The sequence below is a fragment of the Papio anubis genome, chromosome 5 (assembly GCF_008728515.1).
Source record: "Papio anubis isolate 15944 chromosome 5, Panubis1.0, whole genome shotgun sequence".
Classification (NCBI taxonomy): Eukaryota; Metazoa; Chordata; class Mammalia; order Primates; family Cercopithecidae; genus Papio; species Papio anubis.
In genome coordinates this window covers 165,057,041-165,083,481 of record NC_044980.1, presented here as the reverse complement: position 1 = coordinate 165,083,481, position 26,441 = coordinate 165,057,041, and the positions used below count along the sequence as shown (strand labels likewise).

General features: G+C 50.5%; 1 protein-coding gene across 2 annotated transcripts in view; it reads left to right on the top strand.

Annotated features, from left to right (window-relative positions):
- The first annotated feature begins 5,567 nt into the window (after window positions 1-5,567).
- The window catches only part of SH3PXD2B (SH3 and PX domains 2B), a 118,724-nt gene continuing 97,850 nt past the window's right edge, over window positions 5,568-26,441 (top strand). For both annotated transcript variants that reach the window (XM_031666602.1, XM_031666603.1), the window contains exon 1: window positions 5,568-5,807. In XM_031666602.1, coding sequence (XP_031522462.1) covers window positions 5,733-5,807 — 75 coding nt within the window. In that variant the 5' untranslated portion in view covers window positions 5,568-5,732. The remainder of the gene's footprint in view (window positions 5,808-26,441) is intronic.

The window sequence follows — 26,441 nt, the reverse complement described above, 5'->3', positions numbered from 1 at the left end:
GCCAGTGGGGAAGACAATTACCCATCTGGGAGTCAGGGCTTCCTAGAGGAAGTGGTCAGTGACATTCAGTATGGACTTTGAAGGCTGAATGAGAGTTCACCAGCAGACAAGGTGGGGAAATGAGCGGCTTATACCAAGGCATGTCGGTGATGTTACCGGAAAGGGTCCCGATTAAGACCTCAAGGGAGGGTTCTTGGACCTCATGCAAGAAATAATTTGGGGCAAGTCCACAGAGTAAAGTGAAAGCAAGTTAATTAAGACAGGAGAGGAATAAAGAATGGCTACTCCATAGGCAGAGCAGTGGCATGGGATGCTCGAGTCTAAGTATACCTACAGTTATTTCTTGATCATGTGCTAAACCGGATTATTCATGAGTTTTCCAGGAAAGGGACAGGGATTTCTGGAACTGAGGGTCCCTCCCCTTTTTAGACTATATAGAGTAACTTCTGGATGTTGCCATGGCATTTGTAAACTGTCATGGCACTGGTGGGAATGTCTCTTAGCATGCTAATAGATTATAATTAATGTATAATGAGTAGTGAGGACAACCAGAGATCTCTTTCTTTGCCACCTTGGTTTTGGTGGGTTCTGGCCGACTTCTTTACCACATTCTGTTTCATCAGCAAGGTCTTTGTGACCTGTGTCTTGTTCTGACCTCCTATCTCACCCTGTGACTAAGAATGCCTTAACTTCCTGGGAATGCAGCCCAATAGGTCTCAGCCTTATTTTAGCCGGTCTCTATTCAAGATGGAGTCGCTCTGCTTCACACGCCTCTGATAGTGGGAAAAAGCAGAATCTATTTTCTTCTAGAGATGACAAGTTATGTCTACTTTTGGGACATGGAGAAAGGGAGGTGACTGGTGGGAGGTGAACCTGGACACACAGCCAGGGGCTATAAAGAGGCTCCAGATGAGAAAAGAGTGAATGTGGTGCAGGGCAGCCCTAGAATTAAAATCAGCCTTGGGATTTGGATGGATAAAGATATCCATCGAAATGGATAAAGATACAGGTTAAAGGGAGATGTTTAGTTGTCAGTTTGGCCCGCAGCAAAATAATAAAAAACACATGGGGTTTTCAACATATGATCTAATTTAAATGCCAGAACACGCCTACAGGTCTTATCCCCATCTTCCAGATAAAAAAGACTGGGGCACAGAGAGGTCAAGCGGCCTGCCCAAGATCACACACCTGGCAAGTGGCCGAGCAAGTGCTGTACACAGATTCCCAGCTGAACACAAAGCCTGGAGTCAGGCAGGCTCCAGACGTCTGCTCCGGACCAGCTTTGGGGCCTTAGACTCTTTCACTTCACTCAGATTCTGTTTCCCATCGGCAACTGGAAAGGATGGCATCCAACTTGCAGGGCTGTTACGATCATTCAGATCATGTATATAAAGCACCATATCCCAGGACCAGGCCCATCAGCAAACCTCAAGAAATATTACTGGGGTGATGACCCATTTTTGGGATTTGAATTCCAAGTGGGATTTCTCTTCCATTCGAGTTCTCCTTTAGGTTTGGGCTCCCTGATGAACTTGAATTTGCAGAAGTGTTTTGTGTTTGTGACAAGGAACTAGTCCAGTTCCAGTGAATTGTAGTGACCATCTGGGTTGAGATTTTTATCAGCAGATAATCTTCAGTTCTCCCAAGCAGAGCCTAAATGGATCTTTCCAGTCTGAACAGCCAGCCTAAACTGCATCACCAGCCCACAATTCAGTTCTCCAAAAACTATGGTGGCCACTCAGAAAAGCCCAAGTTGTCTAGGAGGTAAATGGGTGATACAGAAAGGCAAGAAGAAAAAAAAACAATAAAGCAATTTTAAAATGCATAAAGGACTTGAATAGACACTTCTCCAAAGACGATAAACAAATGGCCAACAAGCACATGAAAAGATGCTGAACATCACTCATCATTAGAGAAATGCAAATCGAAACCACAATGAGATTCCATTTCACATCCATTAGAATGGTTATTATCAAAAACAAATGAACAAATAAAGAAATAAAAACAGGCCAGACACAGTGGCTCATCCTGTAATCCTAGCACTTTGGGAAGCCAGTGCAGGAACATCACTTGAGGCCAGGAGTCCAAAATCAGCCTGGTCAACATAGTGAGATTCTGTCTCTACAAAAAGAAACTTTTAAAATTAGCCAGATGTGGTGGCAGGTGCCTATAGTCCCAGCTACCAGGGAGGCTGAGGCAGCGGATCCCTTGAGCCCAGGAGATCGAGGCTGCAGTGAGCCATGATCAAATCACGGCACTCCAGCCTGGGTGACAGAATGAGATCCTGTCTCTTAAAAAACAAAACAAGGCTGGGGCAGTGGCTCATGCCTGTAATTCCAGCACTTTGGGAGGCTGAGGCGGGTGGATCACCTGAGGTCAGGAGTTCGAGACCAGCCTGGCTAACATGGTGAAGCCCCATCTCTACTAAAAATACAAAAATTAGCCAAGCGTGGTGGGCACCTCTAGTCCCAGCTACTTGGAAGGCTGAAATAGGAGAACTGCTTGAACCCAGGAGGCAGGGGTTGCAGTGAGCTGAGATTGTGTCACTGCACTCCAGCCTGGGAGACAGAGCAAGACTCTGTCTCAAACAAAACAAACAGACAAACAAAACAGGTAATAACAAGTGTTGGCAAGGATGTAGAGAAATTGGAACCTTTGTGCATTGCTGAGGGAATGCAAAATGCCACAGCCCCTGTGGAAGACAGTTTAGGGGTTCCTCAAAAAAAAAATTAAAAATAGAATTACCTTATGATCCAGCAATTCCATTTCTAGGTATATGCACAAAAGAATTGACACCAGGGACTTGGACAGATATTCTTATACCAATGTTCATTGGTATAAATGAACAGCAGCATTATTCAGAATAGCCAAAAGATGAAAACAACCCAAGTGACTGTTGACAGATGAATGGATAAAGCAAAAGTGCTATATATATATAAAATGGAATATTATTCAGCCATAAAAAGGAAGGAAATTCTGACACATGCTACAATATGGATGAGCCTTGAGGACATTATGCCAAATGAAATAAGCCAGACACAAAAAGACAAACACTGTGTGATTCCACTCCTATGAAGTACCTAGCGTAGTCAAACTCATAGAGATGGAAAGTAGCATGAAGGTTGCCAAGGCCTGGAGGAGGTTGGGGGGCATGGGGGGACAGAGCTCCAGTTTAAGAAAACAAGCCAGTTCTGGAGAGGGATGGTGGTGATGGTTGCACAACAATGTGCGTGTACTTAATGCCACTCAACTGTATGCTTTAAAAATGGTTGAAATGTTAAATTTTATGCTATGTATTTTTTACTACAATAAAAAAGTAAGACAAAGGAAAGATACGGAAAGATGCAGGGATAGCATCTTCTGCTGCAGGTGGTTGTGGGGGAATCTTTGTCTTCCCCAGGCCAGGCCTGCCACGACAGAAGAGATGGACACACCCAGGAGAACCCACCTCTGCCATTCATGGTGTGGCTGGTGGCAGGTCTCTTCGCTTCTCCGGAAAAACCCAGGAAGCTGGCTGATTCAGAGATGGCCTCTAGCTTATGCCTTATTAGGAAGGCTTCGCTCCTAATAAGGCAATGGATGATGTAGCAGGGACAGAAAAGCAGACCTTCACTTCTTTGGAAGTGAGGCCTTAAGACCCTCTGACTTAGGAACTGTACTTCAGAAAAATGTGCCTTACACGTATTATATCAGTGAAGGTCCTGGCACCGAACAGATGCCACCCTCAAGCTGGGTCCATGAAGACAGTTTAGTAAAGGGTCAATGTATTCAGGTGTGGGTGGGGCTAAGGGAGCACCGAGGATGGCATAGTACCCAGGGCTTACAACAGCAAGACTGTCACCGTCCTGAGCAGAAAAGTGGCTTCAGAAACCCTGAGAGAGACTATGTGAGAAAGGGTACCTTTGGTAAAAACAATCGTGGAGGAGGGGCTTGGGGATTAAATACCCAGACCTCCCTCTCTCCTCTTGCCCTCAATCTCCTGCCAGGCCCTCCCACTGGCCAAGCCAAACAGGAAGACCAGGACATAGAGCTGTCAGTGAAATCCACACAGGCCAGCCTCTGGGGCCGGAGCAGGATGGTAAAGTCTGGCAAGGAAGTCAGAGGAGCAAATGGAGGGGCGGATCCAAAGTGAATCAGCCCGAATCATCCACGTGGCCTGGCCAGGGTGGCTGAGAGCCGTCCTCCCCTGGATAAGCCCACCCTCTTCCAAAGGCTGATCCCAGACCGGGGTGGGAAGGAGCTCTGTCGTGGCATGGAAGAGAGTCGTACGGTTGGTTGAAAAGAGCCCCCACTTACTGGCTGTGAAAATACTGGCCAGGGGCCTAAACCTCCCATCCATGCATTATATATTCATTTATCCATTCATTCAGCCAACAACTCCTGAGAGTGACTCAGTGCCCAGCCAGTGCTAGGAGGCACTAGATGAAGAAATGAGGAGCTACCCTAGCCACAGTCGCTTCAACGTGTGAGATCCATCTAGAGCCAGGCAGTGACGGGCTCCATCCAGCAGCTCCCTGACTCTGGACCCTCACTGCCGGGACCCTCACTGATATAATTCCTGTAAGGCACATTCTTCTGAAATACAGTTCCCAAGTCAGAGGGTCCTAAGGCCTCATTGGAAATGTCCAAATGTCTGGAGGCTGCCCTCTGCCGTGTGCTCTGTAAAAATACCTTTTCCTCCTGGAGTATGCCTGAGGATGCAAAGACAGCATTTCGGAAAAGCAGGGGCCATGGGGCCCGGTGAGCAGTAAAGGGCTCTGCAACTGGCAATTGATGGCATTGCTAACAAGCACCCAGGTGCCCCTCACACATAGTCACCACCCTTTAATCCCCTTTTGTTGCTTGTATCGCAATTGCATTGCACGTATGTGCATTCGTTGCATTCGTTGCAGTTTTTCTCTCCCTAACTCCCCATGTCCCAGACTGAGACTCGGGGAACCTGGTCACTGGCCTCTTGCTCCTCCTGAATCACCAGGGCTTGGAGTGGGTTTAGGAATGCCAGCACTCATACCATGGACTGCACTGCAGAATGGCTTCACATGCACTTAATCCTGGGTGCAGCACCGGCTGGCAGGCAGTACTACTGACACATGCTACAACATGGATGAGCCTTGAGGACATCATGCCGAGTGAAATAAGCCAGACACAAAAAGACAAATACAATGTTTGTACTGCTAGGCTCATATTATAGATGAAGAGACCTAGCCCAGAGAGGTTAACCAACTTGCCGAGGGCAGAGTGGAAAAGCGGCAAAGCCGGGATTCGAACCCGGGAATCCAGCTCTCCAATCTGGCGGTGGACCGCGGCTGCCGGAGCGAGAGTGCGGGAATGAATCCACACGTCAATCAGTGAACGGGCGGCGGGGTCAGGCCAGCCCCCTCCCCAGGCGCGGCGGCTCGGCACCCGGACAAAGGCAGGGCGGGGGCCGGACGTGGCCGGCGGGGTCCGCGCGCGGGGGGCGGGGGTCGGGGCCGGGCCCTTTAAGGGGGGCGGGCCGGCAGCGCTGGGGGGCGGTGCGGGGGGCGGGCCGGGGGCGGGCGGCGGCCGCCGGGCCCGGCTGAAGTGCGCGCCGAGCAAAGGGCGGCGACGGTGGCGGCGGCGGCTCGTGCTCGGCCCCTGCTGCGATCGCGCTCGGCTCCAGGTTCCCGGCCCGCGGCGGCGCGCCCCCCGCGCTCCCCGCACCCCGCGTCCCCAGCACCCGCGCTCGGCCCGCTGCGGGCAGAGGGGCGGCCATGCCGCCGCGGCGCAGCATCGTGGAGGTGAAGGTGCTGGACGTGCAGAAGCGGCGGGTGCCCAACAAGCATTATGTGAGTGCGGCGCGGCCTCCACGCCCCCTTGAGCCCGCGCCCCATCGGGGGCGACCGAGGGCCCCCGGCTCGGAAAACTTCTGCCTCCGGCGCTTCCCGTCCCCTCCTCCCCTGCTCTCCCCTCGGCCCTGCCGCGGCGCTGCCCGGGTCCCTCCCGACTCCTCCTCCCTCCCTCCCCCCCTCCCCTCTCCTCCCCTCCCCGCTTTTGCCCCGTTCTCCCCCTCCATCCCTTCCTCTCGCCTCGCCCCCCTACTCGCCTCCCTGCGGCTCCTCTACCCCTTTCTGTCTCCTCCGTGTCCCCCCCACTCCCGTACTGCTCATCTGTGGAGAAGTCTGGCCCCAGCCGGTGAGGGGGCAGAGACGGAAAGCGGGAGAGAGAAAAGCGCCTGTTCTCAGGCCGCCCGCCCTGCCCCTCCTTGTGCAGAGGCGCGCAGACCCGCAGTCCCCAGCCACAGGTAGCCCCTCTAGGGATGGCCGAGTTTGACTCCGTTCTTTGGCAAGAGCCGGCCTGGGCAATGGAGGAGATCTCTGGGAATGGATCATTTGAGTGGCTGCACCTTGAAAGGGTTAAAAACATCCACTGCCCCCTCTCTCCAGTAACTTCTGTCTTAAAATGTACGAAAGTTTTCTCCTGGCATCTCCCTCTAGAACATGGGAATCTTGTTTGGAGCTGGCAAGGACTTGAGAAAATGGGACAGTAGCGTCGTTTTGCAGATAGGAAGGCTGAGGCTCAGAGGTTGCACGTCCTGGAACATAGAGCTGCATTCGGGCTTCCCTCCCTCTAGCAGGGGTGCCTGGGCTGACGGTGACCTGCAGGTGGAAAGTGGCTTCCGCAGCAACCTAGGGGACACGTCTGCAGATTCAGGAGGCCCTGGGACCACCTCGCAGCTTCTAGGTGGAGATAAAGGGAATGTGGGGTGATGGGCCCACATAAGGCCTTGGGGAGGGCCTCATTACGGCAGGGAAGGGGGCTATAGTGTCTCTGGCGGTGAGAAGTGCGCAGTGGCGGAGGCTGGCTACAGAGAAGTTAACCAGGAAGGGAAAAAGAGTAAGAGGGAGGGAAAAAATCCTAACAAAGAAGTATAGAACAATGAATAGAAAAGGGCGTTGGCTGGCTAAATTAAGCTCCTTGGCCTCCCTGGAAGTCGTCTTCAGATCTTTTTTTTTTTTTTTGTAAGAACTAATTCTTACAAAGTAGATCTACATGCCTTCCATGAATAGCCTATGAAATTCTGAAAGGAGATAGCCGGGAACCCACTCCCCGCTCTCCACAAGAAGGGGTGTGCTGTGTGAGTCTGTATTGTTATTGGCTGGGCAGCCAGTTATTCAGCCCTTAGCCAGGCGGTGGGAAGCTATTTCCTGGACCTGTGGCATCTTTATATAGAGTGAAGTTTCCCTTGATTCCAGAGCTGAGCTAAATTGCCTTTTTTTTCTTCCTTTTTTTATTTTTTGTTAACTGTTTTCAAATGCTGCCAAATCTTAGTTTCTTGTTTGAGCCTGTTAGCATGTAACTGAGTTTGCCTCTTTGGCATGAAGACAGTTTTCACCAACATGGCAACTGGAGGAAGTCTGGAATTCTCCATGCCACCTCCCACCAGGTCTGTGAGCTGGCAAAACGAGAATAGATACCGCCACTGAGGCCTGGCCATCCTTGTCCACGGGCCCTCTTCTGGCCTCTCCTGTCACGCCCATATCAGGCAGAGGGCCTTAAGCCCATTTGACAGATGAGGAAACCAGGGCTCAGCAAGTTGAGGTCCCACACCTAAGGTCACAGTCAAGAGCCAAGCAGGGATGTAGATCCAGGCCCACTGGTGGACCCCAAAAGGACCACACCACTTCCCAGATCCGGTACCCCCATAGTTTCTCTGAGCAAAGTCCTCTGAAAAACTGGGAAATTTCTCATATCATTAGTGAAAATCTCGAAGCTTTTCATTCTCCGCTCTGTCAGCTCCATCCTTGCCAGTTTTTTGAAGGTTTTGCACTTCGAGAACCATCTTTTGAAGCGTTCAGCCACTTTTTGGGGGCCCCCTGAGACAAGTTTCTATGTTAAAACATAGATTGGGGTTCAGATCTTGGCCTCCCAGCTTGCAGCTGTGTCTCCTCAGCCTCAGTTTTTTCATCTGTGTAATGGGGAGATGGTGGTGTCCATTTCCTAGGGGAAGCAGCCACATGACAGGCAGGGGTGGAGTGCCCTAAAGGTTAGCTCCCTGCCTGCCTGTCCCGAGGAATCTTGTCACTGATTGGGAACATGCCAAAGTCACATGATGGGGGGGATTCATCAAGAACTTGTTTTTCTGCATGTGGATTTAGTCACTCATGTGATTCAAGGGGCCCTCTCCCTTCTAGCCCAGCCTTCTGGGTTTATCAGATGAGGAGGGGCAATGGGCTGAACTGAAGCCTGAGTCATCCACAGGAACAGAGAACATTTACTGCCCTGATGGCAGGGGGCCGAACCTGTTAGAAACAGATCCCTGTGGTGGGTGACCACAGCTGTTCCCACGCTCCACCCCAGCCCCTCACACAATCTGGAAAGAGCAGGCATGAAGGCAGCTATTGGAGGGCCTGGACTTTGACTCCCATTTGGTATCCCTCTTTCTGAAGCCACCCTGGAGAAACAGCATCAGCTGGGGAGTTAAACTGTTCCGCTGTGTGACCTGGGACTGGTTGATTTGCCTCTCTGAGCTCTAGCTTCTGTGTAAATGCTGCTACATCCCTCGAGGGCAGAGTTTCTCAACCTCCACAGTTTTGACATTTGGGGCTGGATCATTCTTTGTTATAGGGCTGCCCTGTGGATTGTAGGAAGTTTAGCAGTATCCCTGGCTTCTACCCAACTAGTCATCCCCCTTCCCAATTGTGCCACCCAGAAGGCCTCCAGGCATTGATTGCTACATGTCGTCCTGGGGGCAGCACCGCACACATCCCACCCCAGCCACTGCACCATAGAATATCAAGTCAGTTTTTGAGAGTCCTCTTCACTACACCCCCTCATTTCCCACTACCCCGCTCCCCATTTGCAGCCATCTCGGCCACCACCTGCTCGTCACTCACTGGTCTGTGAGGGACAGGGCCACAGGTGCTGTAGATGTCATTGGAGAACTGCACACAGAGTTCAGGGCTGCCCATCAGGGCCGGGCCACCTGCTGCCTCTGAAATGGTGCCTTCTCCATGATCAGAATGGCATCCTCTCCAGCCCCAGCCTCAGTCACCCGCAGGCAGAGACATCATCCATGGGCCCAGGGGCAGAGCCACAGGCCAGGTCTGGAGAATGCAGGGCCAGAAGCTCCGGCTGCCTCTGAGATCCTGAGAGGTTGATGACCATGATCCATGATATTGTTTGTAGAGGGTTTCCCTGGAGCCAACGCCCTCTGTTGGAAGCAGGGAGATGAAGATTTGGGAAGCTGCTGCCTTTCTCTGCCAGCATCTTTCCTGCACTAGAGCCCGAGGGCTTGGGGATGAATGGAGAGGGGCCTTTGAGGGTGACATCGTGGGAGACCCTCCCTAGCTAGCTTGTCTTCAGCTTGAGGGGAGGAAGAAGAGCTCCAGGTAGGATTTGTGAGTTTTATTTGGATCACCCCATTTCCCGCACTGGAGAGGGATGTACAGAAGCATTAGTGTCTCGGCAGCAGGGGCCTGGAGATGCTGGGCTGCTCTGTCTCTAGATCTTTAAATGTTAAGAGGAGCAGGATGGTCGGAGTATTTATGGCAGTGAATAACAGTGGTCAAAGTGTCCTCAGTAACCTAAGCAGGGCACTGGGTCCCTTTTACATAGGTACGTTTTCGATATAGTAATATAATATTCTGCACATACATAGATACATAGAATAAAATAGCTATCTATATCTATATACCTTCCAAGTCTTCACATCTCTATATTTTGCCATATTTGTTTCAAAACTTTTTTCTTTTTCTTTTTAAGAAATAAAGCATCATGGGGCCAAGGGTGGCTCGCTGTAATCCCAGCACTTTGGGAGTTTGCATCAAGACTCCATGAGGTCAGGAGATCGAGACCATCCCATAAACACGGTGAAACCCCATCTCTACTAAAATACAAAAACTAGCCGGGCGAGGTGGTGGGCGCTCTGTAGTCCCAGCTACTCCGGGAGGCTGAGGCAGGAGAATGGCGGAACCCGGGAGGCGGAGCTTGCAGTGAGCTGAGATCTGGGCCACTGCACTCCAGCCCGGGCTACAGAGCAAAACTCCGTCTCAAAAAAAAAAAAAAAAAAAGAAATAAAGCATCAGGATGCAAAGCCCCCGCTACGCCCTCCCAGATGCTGCACCTCCCCCATAAAACCACTATCCTGCATTTGATATTGATCATTCCCATGCACTTGTACAAAATAGACTAATAGATAGGATATTTTCTTTAACAGCTCTCTTGAGGTATAATTTACATACCATAAAATTCACCCATTGTAAGTGTGCAATCCACTTATTTTTAAAGTAAATTTGCAGAGCTGTGCAACCATCACCACAATCCAGTATTATAACATTTCCATCATCCCCAGAAAAATCCCCCACACCCATTTGCCATCAATCCCCTTCCCGCCCCAGCCCATGGACCTTTTAATGTTTTTTCCTTTTTAACATTCCCTAAAGTCTTGTATCGTCGTCAATATTTTAAAACTATAAATAAGCATTATACTTTTGAGATCTGCGTCGATCCAGGTAGCTCCGGTTCATTTTAACTGTCGTTTACTATGGCATTGGTGAATATGCCCCTGTTTTTTCAAGCTCGCCCTGGGAACTGTTAGGATGTTTCCGGCAGTTGACTTTCTTACAGCTGCCTCCTTGCACCGGGACCCAAAGTAGAATTGCTGGGTCTTGGGGTTTGTGCGTTTTCAACTTTGCATTTACATCCCCTGGGTTCCCTTTGCTGTCTGTTCTTGCTAACACTCCGTTATCATCAGACTTTTCAGTCTTTGCCAATCCAATAGGTGCAAAAGTGGTGCTTGTTCACACCAGCGAGGTTGAACAGCTTTTCATACCTTTATCAGCTATTTGCGTTTCCTCTTCTGTGAATTACCAGTTTTTATCCTTTGCCTCTTTTTTAATATATTGTGTTGTTTGTCTTTTATTGATTGGTGGGATTTATTTACACATTTGGGATACTAATCCTTCAGGTAATTACATTAGTTTTTTGTTTTTCCCTTGAGGAGTCTGCAGATTCAGAGAGGTGGAGGCGTGTGCCTGAGGTCACACAGCAAGGAGTGGCTGCGTGGGAATTGCGTTAGATGCCTTTGTGTCTGGGAGAGACACAGGGGACCCTGTGATCCCACCACGGAGCTGACTGACCTTGGATGGGTCACTTAGGCTTCTGGGCCCCGGTTTCCCCTTATATGAGATACTGGGGCCATCCCAGGCCCTTCTCTGATCTCACCATTGATTCAGCCCAACTGAAGAAGTGCAAGCCACTGCCAGCCCTTAGTCATTCTCACTCCAGGAAGCTCTAGGTAGACTGTGCCCCTGGAGTGATGGCTCTGCAGGCTCTGTGCTGCCAGCCCTGAAACCTCCCTCCTTGATTTGCCAGGCTCCGGAAGCCTGGGGGTCACTGTGCCGAGCAGCTGAGTTTGGAAGAGTAGATCGGGCCCTTAGTAGGCATTGCTGGCATTCTCAGTCCCTTAAGGGGCCTCTGGCAGGTGAGCCCAATGGTCTAGAACAAATGTGGATCTGCTGCCCAAATTAGCTGCATTCTCTTCTCCAGCCCCCAGTTTCCTCCCTCTCCTGCTATCCCTGGCACCCGTTTTGTGGGAACACACAGGGTAGCGCAGCAAAGTTGAGTAGAAAGAACTCGGGTGTTAAAGATAAACATCTGGATTCAAGTTCTGCATGGCCTTGGACAACTGGCTGAATGCCCCCCTTAGTTTTTACATTTGTAAAATAGGGGCAGTGACTTCCTTCTGAGACGATTGTGCAGGCTTTTGGTGATGTATGCACGGAATCTGTACTCCAGGAGCCCTGCTGGTAGGAAGAATAAAACTGCTAGCACATGTCTTTCCAACCCACCATTACCTTCGTGATGAAAAGACCTGACTTTGAATTCTCTTCAAGCGCTCCTGAGCAGGGTTACCTTGCACTAGGTGAGGATCTGTGAAATGGGAATAGTCATAGTGCCTGGCTCACAATGCTGAGCCTCATGGGTGTAAAAGGCACTCAGTAAATCACTTGAACCTGGGAGGCGGAGGTTGCAGTGAGCCGAGATCGCGCCACTTCACTCCAGCCTGGGTGACAAAGGGAGACTGTTGGCAAAAATAAAATAAAGGTACTCAATAAATGGTAGTCACGAAAAGTGCTATTGATGATAATAATAGTCGTGATCTAAATTTCTGCACCACTTTCCTGCCTGCTGCCCAGAAGACACACTATGCAGTTTTCATGGTCTTTTCATTCAAGAGGCATTTTGGGGAGTGCCTGCCCCAGGCTGGGCCCATGCTGCTGCTGGGATAGGCCCCCAGGAGCAAGGTAGAGCCATTCCTACCTACTGCACAGGGGAGTTCTTGTCCTCTACTGTGTCTGTCGCAAGAGGTAGGGCCCTCTTTAGGCCCCTTGGGTAGGTTTTTCTTTAATGACTGTTGCTTTCTTTTGATTGGGAAAAAGTAGGTGCTTGTCACACAGGCAAGCTATGTATGCCAAGTGAGTGGCAAGCAAAGGGCATTTCTGGGTTGATGCTGTCTTTCTGGGATGCTCTGCTAGGGACCTGATCAACCATGCTCCCCCATGCCATCCCCCACCCCATAGGTGCAATACACCGGCCCCTCGGCTTACCTCACTGGTCATCCTCAATGGGAGGAGCCCCAGCCTGCTCTGGTGCACTCTGTGCTGCTGCAGCTGTCTCAGGGTCAAAAGAGATGGAGCAGTCATATCTTCAAAGTATTTAAATGTCACTTTAGTTCGGACTTTGAATCAGTGCCATTCTGTGCCTCTAGTGGGCTGAGAAGTACATCAGACAGCTTGGGTTCAAATCCCTGCTCTGCCACCTACCAACTGTGTGACCTCAGACAAGCCTCTGTGCCTCAGTTTCCTCATCTATAAAATGGGGATAAAAATAGTTCCAATTTCATAGGGCTAATGTGAGAATTAAAGGGGCCTAGCATCTAACTGAGGTTTGACAACGGTAAACTATATTAGGAGTGTACAAACCTAGTGTCATTTATGATCGTAAAAGGCTGGTAACCACTTAAAAGTGCATCAGTAAAGAACAAGATAAAATGTGCTATATCCATGAGCTAGAACACCATCAAGATGGTAAAACTGTGTTCCATCTTCTATCACAAGAATATTAAATAGCTAAAGCTGGTTTGCAAAATAGCATGCTCAGGCTGATTACAAACGAAGGATGAAAATAGGAGTCTGTGTAAGCTCAGAAATACAGCTGATAAAATATCATTCCTTTTTTTTTTTCCTGCTTGTCTGTGCTTTTCTGTTTTCCAAATGTTCTGCAATGAACACATATTCTTGTTTTTAGTAAAAATAAAAAAAAGCAAATGCTCATTTTAAAAAAGAAGCTGTGCCAAGCGGGGGCAGCTCCAGCCAGATCCCCACATCCTGTTGCCCCATCCCGTCCCAAAGGGTTCTCCTGTCCTCCTGAGGCAGGCACCAGCCTCAGAGGCTCTTTCCCACTCCTGCCGCAGAGGGAGGTCTCTGGATGTGGCTTTCCAGTCCGTGAGCTAGAGAAACAGAAAGCGATGAGTTTAAAATACCATGAGGGAAGGCCTGGGCAGATGCTTTCCTAGTTAAAATGCTCCTTGCTCAGCAATTCCAGGCCCTTCCCCATCGTGCTTGCAGCCAAATAGGGCTGGGAAGAATTGTAGGCTCAAGTTCTGCAGATCCGGCATGGTCTGTACCCTAAGGTCACAGGGCACCAGAAACGTCATCCAGGTTAGAGGTGTGCCCTACAGCCCACTTCCCTGCGCATTTCATGCATCCTCTTGCCTCCCACCGGAGGTGCAGGCGAGTCGGCAAGCAGCCCGGTTATCTCACTGCCAAACAAGGAAGGCTAGAGGGACCGTGCCATTCCCGCCGTGACACTCATGTCCTGCTTACAAATTGTGCATCCTTTTTTCCTCGGAGAAAGAGCTGTGGTAGAGGGAATGTCAGGAGAGCAGTCTTGCTTTGCATGACTCAGTTTTCCCCTTTCCCTCGGCGATGAAGCCAGCTGTGGGTCCCCGCAGCTGCAGGAAAGGAGCCGCTGCCCCCGAGCAGCCTGTTAGTCTGGTGGGTTCAACCAGTGAGTTGTGAGCACCCACACGTGGCCAAAAGAGAAGACAGGTTTATTGAGAAGGCCCCGTGGCTTCTGCAGGCAGGGCCTGGGTTCTCATTTGGTTCTGTCATTCACTCGCTGTTGGCCCTGAGCCTTCTCCGGGTAGTAGGGGCCTTTGTTGGGGAGATCCAATGAGCTTTTATGCAGAATGCCTGAGGAGGGGTGCTGCTGGCCTGGGTAATGCCCAGAAGTCAAGGCTCTGTGGTGCCTATCCTAGAGCCCTTGTCGGGAGGGTCAACTGGCCCCTGGGTGGAGCTGGCATCCTTTGCCCACTGACGTGACATGGGAACCAGCTGACATGACAGACTCAGGAGGCTCAGTGCCTCCAGCTGTGGGCCGGGGGCAGGGCTCATGTGGCTGCCTGCTCAGGACTCTGCCTCGAAGAAACCTGCAGACCTGAGCTCCGCCACAAGCCATCGGCCTCTGCCTCGTTCTCCAAACTGCAGGACTTTCTCCTCCCTTATTTGCTGGCCCAGATGCTCACCTGCAGGCGGGCATGACTCTCAGCCCAGGGCCTTCTTCAGGTGGTAAAGGCAGGAGGGGCTGTGGGCAGAGCTCACCTGCCTGCTTCTGCAGCCCTGTCTCAGGCTGTGCCAGGGCTGAGGGTGGCCGGCGTTAGCAAATGAAAATGCAGGATGCCCAGTTCAATTTCAATTTCAAATAAACATGCAATATTTGGGACATATTTATGAGAAACAATTACTCGTTGTTTATCTGAAATTCAGATTTTACTGGGCATCCTATTCTTTATCTGGCAAAGCTGCCAGAGTTGCCACTTTGGAAAAACAATAGCAACCACCAAGAAAGCTTCATTCTAAGGGCTGGGTGTGGTAGTTCACGCCTGTAATCCCAGCACCTTGGGAGACTGAGGCGAGAGGATCTCTTCAGCCCAGGAGTTCAATACCAGCCTGGGGAACATAGTGAGACCTCATCTCTACTAAAAATCAACAAAATTAGCTGGGTGTGATGGTTCTTGCCTGTAATCCCAGCTACTTGGGAGGCTGAGGCAGGAAGATCGCTTAAGCCCAGGAGATGGAGGCTGTAGTGAGCCGTGTTTGCGCCACTGCACTCCAGCCTGGGCGATAGAGATGACATGTGAATAGGCAAAGCAGGGATTGAGACCTCAAGAAGGTCAGTGTCCTGACAGGCAGACAGGTGCCCTGGGCTTCTGGGGGACCTGGTCCTGGGGAAGGCAGAGGTGACCTGAGGCCAGTCACAAAGCATGGGAGGGATGCTGCCAAGTGGGCAAGGGTGAAGGGGTTACAGGTAGGGAGAACAAGAGGGCAAAGAAATGGAAACCCTGGCACATGGCGTGTTTGAAAAAGCAGGAGAGGTTTGAATAGTGGAGATGAAGCTCTGTGGGTAGGTGGGGGCCAGAAGGACCTAGGGGCTCCTGGCTGGCTCGAGAACCACAGGAGAGAAGGCATGGGCCCCCCTCAGGAAGGCCATAGCTCCGGTACAGCACACGAAGGCTGAGGCCAGGGCTCGGGGCCAGAGGCAGTCCAGGATGCAAGTCACTGGAGTAGCGGGAGGAACTGGTGCTCGGAAGCACTGCCTCGGCTTGAGGGGTGGGTAGAAGAGCCCTTCGTGGGTGAATCCAGGGAGCAGAGCACAGACAGACCCCAGGAGCCCCTGTCCAAATGGGGAGCCATGTGCAGACAGTGGAGATGGAGGCAGAGAGGGAAAAAGAGAGGGAAGAAAGTTATTAGAGGGGATTCTGCAAGCCAGTAGTAATCCTGAAATTCCAGGGCAATTAAATAACTCCAAATTTGTTTTGTTCCCAAGATTCAACAGTAATTTTTTATTATTAACTATAGAAGAGCTGTCATTTATCTGAGCGCTTACTGTGTGCTCAAGGCTTTTCATGCTTTATGTCTTTGAATCCACATAGCAGCTCTGTGAGATAAGGAGTATTAGTCAGAATCCTGGGATTGCATGACAGAAACGGACCTGGTTAACTTAAGCCAAACAGAATGTACTGGAAAGGTGGGGCTGGCAGAATCAGGGGGAAAGCTCAGCACCCAGTCTTGGAAAGAACGTGGGCAGCTGTTCTTTCCAGGGAGTGGGAGCTCCAGGAGGTATTAGGACATCGCCAGGCAGGCAGCTGATCCATCCATTTGCAGACCTTTTAGCCACTCAAGAGTCCAGTTCCAGGAGAGACCCTGACTGGCCCAGCCAGATTACCTGACCCTATCTATGGGCCAGGAGTGAGTGGGATATTAAGATCGACAATCCCACTGAAATCGCAGGTAGTGAGAGGGGTAGTTGTGGAAGGAGATTCAGGGCCCTGTTGCTGGGAGAAGGGGGCATGGAGCTTGGGCAGACAAAAACAATACATGTCTGCTACGTGGATGCTGTTATTGGCCCATTTCACAAATGTGGAAACTGAGGCTTAGAAAGGTGAAGCAGTTTGCCAGGATCACTCTTGGCTTCCCTGCCTATCACTGACTGTTAATAAGGGGACAGTCACTTTCCCAGCCCCCACCTCCGTCCTGAAGGGAAAAGTTGCCTTCAAGCACATAAGTATGGTATTTTCTGTTTTGCTTAATTAAGCAGAATCGCATGGCCCCCCGCCCGCTGTGCTGGCAAAGAAAGCTAGAACCCACACGGTGGCGTCACCATTTCCTCCTCCTCAGCCAAGGTGTGAATCAGCAGCCTGTGGCTTCAGGCCACTGTTGGCTTCTAGTCAGTTCCACAGATGTGGGTTTATTGTCTGCCCTGGGCCAGGTCTGGCCCAGAGCCGGAGAGAGGCTTAGATGACCAGGCACAGTCTTGTCCTCACGGAGGTCACCGTCTGTTCAGAATGCATCTCCATAGGATAAGGGCTGTGACAGGGGCCAGAGTACCCATTCCTGCTGGGACAGAGAGGTGCACTATCAGCTGGGTTCAAAAGCAAAGAGGTGTTCAGGGGCTGGGAAAGGCGACTAGCAGTGGGGTTCTTTACGTGGGTGGAATTCAGAGGGTCCTTGAACGTGGAAGGGGAAGAATTACATCTTAATTTTCACGAACCTCCAGCTGAAATTTAGCATTGCCTTCTATTATGAATGAAGGCAGCAACCCGCGGTGATATTAGTAATACATGTGACTTTGTCACCAATAGCGATTCCCTGATATTTTCATCTCACTTGACCGTCATTGCATGGCTCCCCGGAGAGCATCTATACTCCTTACTACTTCCAAGTTGTGGTGTCATTAGACCCACCACTAGGTTCTGTTATTTGTGGTTTTAATAAAAATGTACATATAGTCATAATTTTGTTTTTTGAAACATTTTGATAACTATAATTCAGTATCATTAGTTTCATTTGGGATTGATGTATTTTACTCATTTTAAATCATTCTGAGAAGGGGTCCGTGGGTTTCCTCAGATGCCAAAGAGATTCATGGCTCCAAAAAAAGATGAAAGACCCCTGGGTGGAAGAGGTGGAACTTGCGAGCCAGATGGCACGGGTTGGACCTGGCTCTGCCGTGTGTGAATCTGGAGTCAGTGACGTGACTGAACCTCTCCGTGCTTCAGTTTCCTCTTCTACAAAATGAGGCTAACAAGAGTATCTACTGTGGATTATTCACGTAGAGGGTTTAGAGCTCTTCCTGGCATGTAGAAGTGCTGAATAAATTACCTGTCCTTATTGTCTTTACCATTATCATCATCATTGTCGTTTATCTGATTAGTGATGTGTGTTTTTAGTAAGCAGGCCCCCAATGATGTGACACAGACCATCTGGAATGACCACATATTAAGAAACAGACTCTAATTAAGGAGGTACTCCTTAAAATTGATAGCTGTTTTCCCCCAAAGATTTACATATTTGGATATTCAGAGTATGGTAACTTAAACAATGTTCAAAGTAGCCTAAATGTTTATCTTTGGAGGCATGATTAAATAAATGATATTTTAGCCTTACAATGGACTGTAAAAGTGGTGTGTCCAAAGGATGTTTGATGAAATGGGGAAATGCCCGCCATCTCATGCAAATGGAAAAAACCGAATCATATATATAGTGTGATCTTAATTTGGAAAAATATTTCTATGCATAGGAAAAGGGTCTGAGAAGAAGTATGCCCAAAGCATCATCTCTGATGGTGGAAACGTGGACAGTTTTTAAGACCTCTGACTCTGCAGTCAGCCCGTTTGATTCCTAGGTTGAATAAGTTACCCAACCTCCTTGGGCCTTAACGCCGCCACTGCAGAATGGAAACAATAGGACAGCGCAACCTCATAGGATTGCTAAGAGAGAGCACATTAAGCATATTCTAGACTCTTAAATGTTGTTAGTGATTACAGTAAATTGTCTACATTTTAATTTGTTATCCAAGTTTTCTCTAGAGGGTAGAGGACAGTGTAGGATGGCATAAAAGTCCACACAGGGTTCAAATTGGGACAGGGGCAGGGATTAGTCTCTGGCAGATTAGGAGCCCAACAAGGGAGGGCTCCAGGAGTGACCAAGGGTACCCACAGAATCTGGCCTCAGGAACCACATGTGATTTCATGGAGGAATCCCTTCTCCTCCCCTATGACACTCCTAAAAGGTGGCTGGCCCCAGGGTCTGAGAGCATACTCCCTTTACATTCCTGTCTAGTTCTCTTCTCCCTCTCCTGACCCCAAGCTCAGTGGGAAGGGAGGATGAGGCTGGATTCAGTTCGTACACTGTCAAGAGAGTATCCTAGACCAGTCTAGTTGGCCTGTTTCTGGGCGACCCTTCCGTTACCTCACCAGGGTACCCAGCTTTGATGCTGAGGCCCCAGTGGACCAATCCCATCATGACATGTACACATTGAGTTCATCATCGTCTAGGGTGTGACCCCCCCATTTTGTGTTCAGGGCCTGGCCTAGAATAAATGCCCAGCCCAAGTGTGTTTCTTGAACAAAGCCATTAACTGCTTGGGCCCTGACAGTCCCAAGGTCCCATGATTCTAAGGCAGCAGCCACTGACGTCCTTGGTGCTGAGACAGAATCACACGAGATGACGCCCTGCTGGCCCCAGGCTGAGCAGTCAGTGTGTCATCGTGGTTAAGCTGCAGGCTTTGGAGGCAGCCAGGCCTGAGTACAAACCCTGGCTTTGTCACTTTCCAGTTATATGATTTGGGCCAGGTTACTTAACCTCTCAGAACCTCAGTATCTTCTTCATCTCTAAACGAGGGGGAAGGAGGGTCATCGCTGTGCCTGATACTGAAATGAAGAGTACTAATTCTTAGTCTAGTTCAGTGGACACAGATGAGGTCCTCTAGCCCCTGGGATGCTATTAGGTTGAACCATATGAAATTGTCAGTATTTCGCCCATAAAAATGGCAATTTCACTTGGTTCATCCTAATGTTTTAGGATTGATTTGGGCCTGTGGAGCTCACTCTGCTTACATGGAAGAGGGTTATAAGCCACCCCTGTAGCAGGGGTGTTACAGACACAATCCCATTTACACTTTACAGCAGCCCCGAGAGACAGGTTCTTAGCACCCCCCTTTTACAGATGGGAAAACTGAGCCTCCTAACTAGCTTCTCTAGGACCCGCACTTAAGTAGTGTAGTCGAGATTGAACCCAGGTCTGTCCAGCTCAGAGTCTGTCACTTCCACCATTGCTATCTTGAGACTTGGTTTCCTTTTGCATGTAGCGTGGCCTTGCCTCGCAGCTAGGAGAGCCCTGGACATTCCCTAGGACGCCCCGGCCTGGGACCTGGTGGCTCCCTACTGAGATTCCCCATGATGCAGCCAGTCTGAGCCCCAGTTTCTAGCCCTAATTGGGAGCTTGGGTTTGAACTGTCTTGACTTCTGCAGTTTTCTGCTCCGACATTTTTGGCTTTGGTTGTGGGGCTGAAAGGTGAGAGGATGACATGTGCCAGTTCTCCTTCTGCACTTTGGGGATGTTCTCCCTGAACTCTCCTGCCCGCTTGTTAAATGCAAGTCCCAGCACCCAGACTCTGAATCCAGGCACAGCATCCCCAGGTCCTGCCCTTGCCCACAGCCCCATCGAGGCAGGGCCAACATGGCTGCTGGAGGCAGGAGGCCAGACCTGGGGGATGCGGGGTGGGGTGGCAGAAACCCAGGCAGGTGATTGTGTAGGAGGACGTGCAGGATTGCTGTCCTGCCACCTCGACCACGTGGTCCTTGAAGACAGCTTTGATGCTACTGCCTTGTGCATAGTGGGTGCTCTTGTTGGCGGCTGCATTCACTCTGGACAGCTCTGTCAACACGAGAGAGGCCCTCACTTGAAATATTTCACCCAGGTCTGTTTCCTTCATTGCCCAGTCTCCTCTGAGGCCTGGCAGCCTTGGAGATCTCAACAAGCCCTAAGTGCTTGCCCTGGAGACTTTCCTAGAAAGCCAACCTTCAGGTTGGTTCCGGCTGAGCCTGGGCTCCAGCTGCCAGCACCTCTGCTTGCCATTGGAAAGTTCCCCACGCCGCCTCGCGCCAGATGTGTGCGAGTAGCAGTGCGTGAGCTGGCAGCCAGAGGCCTGGGCTGGAGCCGCACGCCTGGACCGGGAGTGTTTCCACCAGCCCAGTGTCTCAGTCGGCAAGAGTGGAGGTGTCTGGCCTGGCCAGCCCTGGAAATAGTTCCTGCTGCCCATGCCGCTGGATAAGATTCCATCAGTTAGGGGAGCCCAGAGGGCGGGCAGCTCTGTGTGTGTGTGGGTGTGGGTGTGGGTGTGGGTGTGGGTGTGGGTGTGCGCACATGCGCACATACCTGGTTTTTGCAGCTTGACATTCCCGACTTTGTGTGTGTGTGTGTGTGTGTGTGCACACGTGCGCACATACCTGGTTTTTGCAGCTTGACATTCCCGACTTTTCCTCTTAACATCTCACTTTGCAAGATTTGAGTTGGCCCAAGGAAGATGGTTACGCAGTTGCTTGGAGCCTCCAGTGTCTAATCTCCGTAATGGGTTTTTAGTGATGGCCCTGGAAGCTGTCTGTGAGCGGATGGTGTGCCAAGCACCTGACACGCATTAGCGCCTTTAGCCCTCAGCCAACCCTATAAAGTAGGTACTGTTCTCTCCATTTTCCAGGTGTGAAGAAATGGAAGCTCAGAGCTGTGAGGTGACTTGCAAAGTCACAGCAGCGTCAGGCTATAGAGGCAAGATTCATAGTCGGGTATTCTAAAGCCAATGCCTGTGGGGTTTTTTTTTTTTTTTTTTTTTTTCGTTTTTTTTTTTTTTCTGTTTTTTCTGTTTCTGTGGCCCAGGCTGGAGTGCAGTGGCGCAATCTTGGCTCACTGCAACCTCCACCTCCCGGGTTCAAGTGATTCTCCCGCCTCAGCCTCCTGAGTAGCTGGGACTACAGGCGTGCACCACCACAGGCCGGCTAATTTTTGTATTTTTAGTAGAGACAGGGTTTCACCATATTGGTCAGGCTGGTCTTGAACTCCCGACCTCAGGTGATCTGCCCACCTCGGCCTCCCAAAGTGCTGGATTACAGGCGTGAACCACCACGCCCGGCCGTCTTTTGTTTTTTGTTGTTGTTTTTAATGACATTAAAGAGTGATTGTTATTTTTAATTTTTTGGTTTACGTGGATGCTGTAAAATTCTCTTTTGTGGTTTAACACAGTAAAATTTCTTTTTTTGGTGTAGCATCTTATGATGTGTAGGTTCCTGTAACCTCCACTACAGAACAATTCCAACACCCCAAAGAATTCCCTCAGCTTTCCTGTCTCTGAAATGCAATGGGATGAGACATTCCCCCTGGAGTTGAAATTGCTCCTGGTATCCTGTTTTTCGCCATTACCTCTTCGGAGAAACCCTGGGGTGGAATGTGAACTTCTCTTTTTGGGTTGGGTCCCATGCCTGCGTTCCCTCTGTGACAAAGCCAGCTTTGTTTCTGGTACCCTTGGCAATAGAGCTGTTCATTCAGCTATTTCACGAGCATTGTTACTCTCTGGACACACAGAGCCTTGAGTGAGGTCACCTTGGTTTTTGACTGTGTGGCCCTGTTTCGGCTTTTTGTCTCTTTTACCAGACATTTCCTGAGAGCTCATTGTCGCCAGGCACTGGGGGGACCATGGTGAATAGACAAACCCGGCCCTGCCCCTGAGGGCCCCCAGGATAATAGGGGTGCAGTAATGCAAACAGACCAGCACCCCTAGAGGAACAGGCTCTGAGAGAAGGTGGCGCTAGCCCTGTGGGAACTCAGAGAATGGAAGCTAGACTGAGACTTGGGGTGTCCAGGAAGGCTTCCAAGGAGAGGTGACTTCTAGGTTGATGCTGGAGAAGTGAAGAGGAGCTGAGCAGGGAAGGGAGAGGAAATGTTCCGCCAGCGGCAGTGGCAGGCATTGAGCCCCGGAGGCAAGAGAAAGCCAGCCAGGCTGGAGCAGAGAAGGGGCAGGCTGCAGAGGCCCCTAAGCCCTACGTTGTACCTGTGTGGTGTGTTTTCTTTCTCGCTCGAGGCCCTTCTCGCAGAGCCTGGTGCACAGTAGGTCTCTGTGTATATGCCGAATGAATGAATGAATGAATGAGTGAATGAGCTGAAGAGTTTGAGGCAGCGGGAGAGAGATCAGATTCCCACTTTGGAGGCTGCTCCTCTCCCCCTACTCCTACCCCCATGTCCCCATTTGGCACACCTGTGCACACTGGGATAAGCAGAGCCCTCAGCTCCACCAGCCACCGGAGCCTTCGCTGCGTGCTCTGTGAACACAGCACAGTACGAACACAGCCCCGAAGCTAGAACGTCTCATCTGATGCGAGACACAAGCACTTGTATTTGGGCCCTCATCCAAGCATTCACTTAATTGAAAAAATTGGGGGCAAAAAATATTGGCAGCCTGCCACCTCCAGTGTGTCACTTGCTGCAGAGTCTGAGCTTGGTGATTCCTGGCGCTCATGTGGAGATCGGAAAGCTCTGGCCTGGGGCCAGGAAACCCAAGGCCTTGGGATGCTGGGAGAAGAAAGTGAAGAGGCTTTGGAGGCTGGCAGGGCTGGGAATGGATCTCATGTCACCCACATCCCAGCCTCTCGACCTTGGGCGCAGCATGGCTCTGTGCCTCAGTTTCCTCCTCTCCCCCTTCAGCACTTCTGGTGGTGATGCTGCTGTGGGGTGTTGGGAAATCAAACAAACTTTGGGTGCTACAGTTCCAAAAAGAGGTTGGGGGTGCTGACCTGTATAGGCCAGATGTTGGGCACAAAGCTAGGGACAGTCAACAGACCAGAACAAAAGGGAACCCAGGGTCTCCACGAAGAATGGCAGAGTCAGGTTTCCTGTTAGTCAAGCCCGTGGAGCTCCCTCCGACCGCCCTGCCCTCTCCTTGCTCTCCATCTCTCCCTTGCCCTTGTTTCTTTCCCTCCCCCGGCACCTACAAGGACCATACTTATCCACCTTGGGCCTGTGTGATCAAGACACCATGTTCCCAGAGCAAGCCATCTGCAACCCAGCCAGTCACTAACTCCCAAGCTCTTCCCAGGATCTGCCACCTGGGAACCCAACCAGTGTGGGAGCTTCATTCAGAAGCCCCTCTTACAGCTGCCTTCTGAAACTGGGGTCTGTGGATTCCTAGGAACCCTCAGACATAGTCCTGAACCCTTCTCTGCGGAAAATGAGTTCGCCTGGATCTTGACGCCAGCACTGCTCCTCAAGCCCAGAGCTGCATGTGCTTTGGCATTTAAGCTTGCTCTGGCTGCAGAGCAGGATGGCTTTAGCAATCATGGCCTAATGGCCTGCTGCAGAAGCTGTGTGGCTGGTGAGCGGGAAGCCCTAGCTCCTCTGTGCACTGCATGAGAGACAGCATATTTGCTCCCTTCATCTCCGCAGGCTTCTACTGTTTCGTAGGTATGAGAAACAGCAGTCCGGAACAGAGGGCCCGCATTCTCAGCACCTCCGGATGATAGCCCTGGCTTCTGGTTCCAGCTTTGCTTCCTGCTGGCTACGTGGCCTTGGGCAAGTCCCTTTCCCCTCTGGCCTCATATCCCTAACTATAGAACAAAGGATAGTCTAGAAGAGGGTTTTCAAATGCTTTAAAGGCCTGGAACCCTTTGTTGTCTGCCTGAAGCAGGCAGAATAGGGCTGTGGCCAGTGAAGGAGCCGAGGCCCTTTATAGAGGCAGTTCTGGTGGTGATTTGGCTGCAGGCTGCTGGGTTATACCTGTAACGTATACAGAAGAGCCAAAAGTGGCACTGCGCTGTGGAAACTAGGGTGGACGGCCCAAAAGCCCACCCACAGGGCCTCTCCAGGATCCTGGGGCTTCTTGGAGGCTGGTTTCACTGCTGGCCTGAGTCACTTCTAAGAGCCCTCCAGATTAAAGCTCTCTGGTAAGTCTCTTATGCAAGAGGCCCAGAGGGACACAAGGAACTTGCAAAGAAATTCAGACACTGTCATGGAAGCAGAAAGAGTCCACAGCTGAGAGTATAACCCTAAGCAAGTCACTGCACCTCTCGGCCAGCACCTCCCTATCTTCATTTGTAAAATGGAGGGATTGATCTAGACCAGGGATGCTAAGTAGGTAGCGCCCGTCTCACTAGCCCTCAGCCCCTGCCCCTGGCAGACATTGCTAATGGACCACAGAGTTCTGTCTCGCGGATGCTCCTTTCTCACAGCCCCTGCAAGGAAACAGCCCCGGCCCCATTTGTGCCTTCTCTTGAGATGTTGTCTTCAGTCACCCAATTTGTTCCTGGCTATCCACCAGCCTTGTAGAGCCAGGAGAGGGCTCTGAATTCAGAAAGGTTATAGCTGTTGATCTATTAAAAAAACAAAACTTGGCTGTGTGTGGTGGCTCGCACCTATAATTCCGCACTTTGGGAGGCTGAGGCAGGTAGATCGCTTGAGGCAAGGAGTTCTAGACCACCCTGGTCAGCATACTGAGATCCGATCTCTACAAAAAAAAATTTTTATTAGCCAGGCATGGTGGTGCATGCCTGTAATTCCACCTACTCGGGAGACTGAGGCTGGAGAATCACTTGAGCCTGGGAATTTGAGGCTGCTGTGATTACACCACTGTACTCCAACCTGGATGAGAGAGGGAGCAACACCCTGTCTCAAACAAACACCTCCAGATACAGTGAGAATGGCAAGGAATTCCACTAACACAGGACCATCCTCTTTCTCAATCTTACCAGCACCATCATAATTTTTGACATATCCACAAGCTCCCTACAGTCTATATTCCTAATACGGTATTATTCTTCAAATTGACTCACATTTTTACTTAAATTACTTTTAAATGGAAATTTTAGCTGTCTACTATACCTGGGGAAAACCAGGAGTAGCACTTGCTAAAAATAGAAGGAAATGAAATTCAAAAGAAAGAGAAAAATCAATGTGTTAAGTTCTTCCTGGCTAGTGTCGCCTGTTCTGAGGTCTTCTGTTCCTTCTTTAAGAAAGGAGACCTGCTGGGTGCGGTGGCTCACGTCTGTCATCCCAGCACTTTTTACCTTGTTTTCCAGTTCAAGTGGTGAAAACTTAGGAGCACACAGAGCTCCGGAGGCAGGGGAAGCAGGCAGCAGCTGTTTCACATCAGCTTACCCTGGAGACAGCGTATCGATGGAGTTCTGGGGCGTTTCCAAGAGCTACAGCCCTGTGCAGAGATCTGGGCCAGTGGGTCGGCAAGGATGAGGATGTCAGCTAACCCAGGGGTGCCGGGGGCTTGCAGAGGTATCTTGGCCTGTTGATAGCCTGGCCCTGTTGTTTTTCAAGAGCCTCTAAGCTTGATACTGGCTTACATCTTTTTATAATTTATTGATATATAAGGTTTGTGCATTTTCATGGGACATTTATGATACTTCGTTGCATGCATAGAGTGTGTAATGATCAAGTCAGGGCATTTGGGGTGTCCGTCCCCTCAAATATTTGTCATTTCTATGTGTTGAGAGCATTTCAAGTCCTCTCTTCTAGCTATTTTGAAATACACAATACGCTGTTGTTAACTGTAGTCAGTCTCCTCTGCTGTTGAATGTTAGCACTTTATTCATGGAAGAGCTGACCCCTTGGCTGTCACTGCTTGGAAACGGGGCCAAATTCCTGCATGCTTAATGGGGGCCCTCTGGACACGGGGAGTCCCCATCCCCTTAGACTGGAGTTAGACCCCGCGAGGAGGTGAAGGGTTGGGCAACATTCAGTAAACGTTTGCCCTCAAGTCCCATGAGCAGAGATTCCGACAACATGGATTCCTTTCTAGAGATCGTTCCATTTCTGGAGAGCTTAGCCTGCAAGGTGGGATGGACTTTATCTCTGTTTTTCAGAGAACAGAGAGGCTGTAAGAGGTCAAGGACTTAACCTCACTCCCATAGTAAGTTCCAGTTGGGGCCCATCTGCTGGCTCCATGGCTGGCGAGCCAGTGTCCTCCCACCCCCACCCCGGGCATCCCTGCGCCATCAGCTGGGCTGGCACCCGGCAGGGGCTCCTTGATGGCCCTAGGACTGAGCCAGGGTAACGGAGAAGATGTTGGCCTGGGGTTCAAGACAAGAA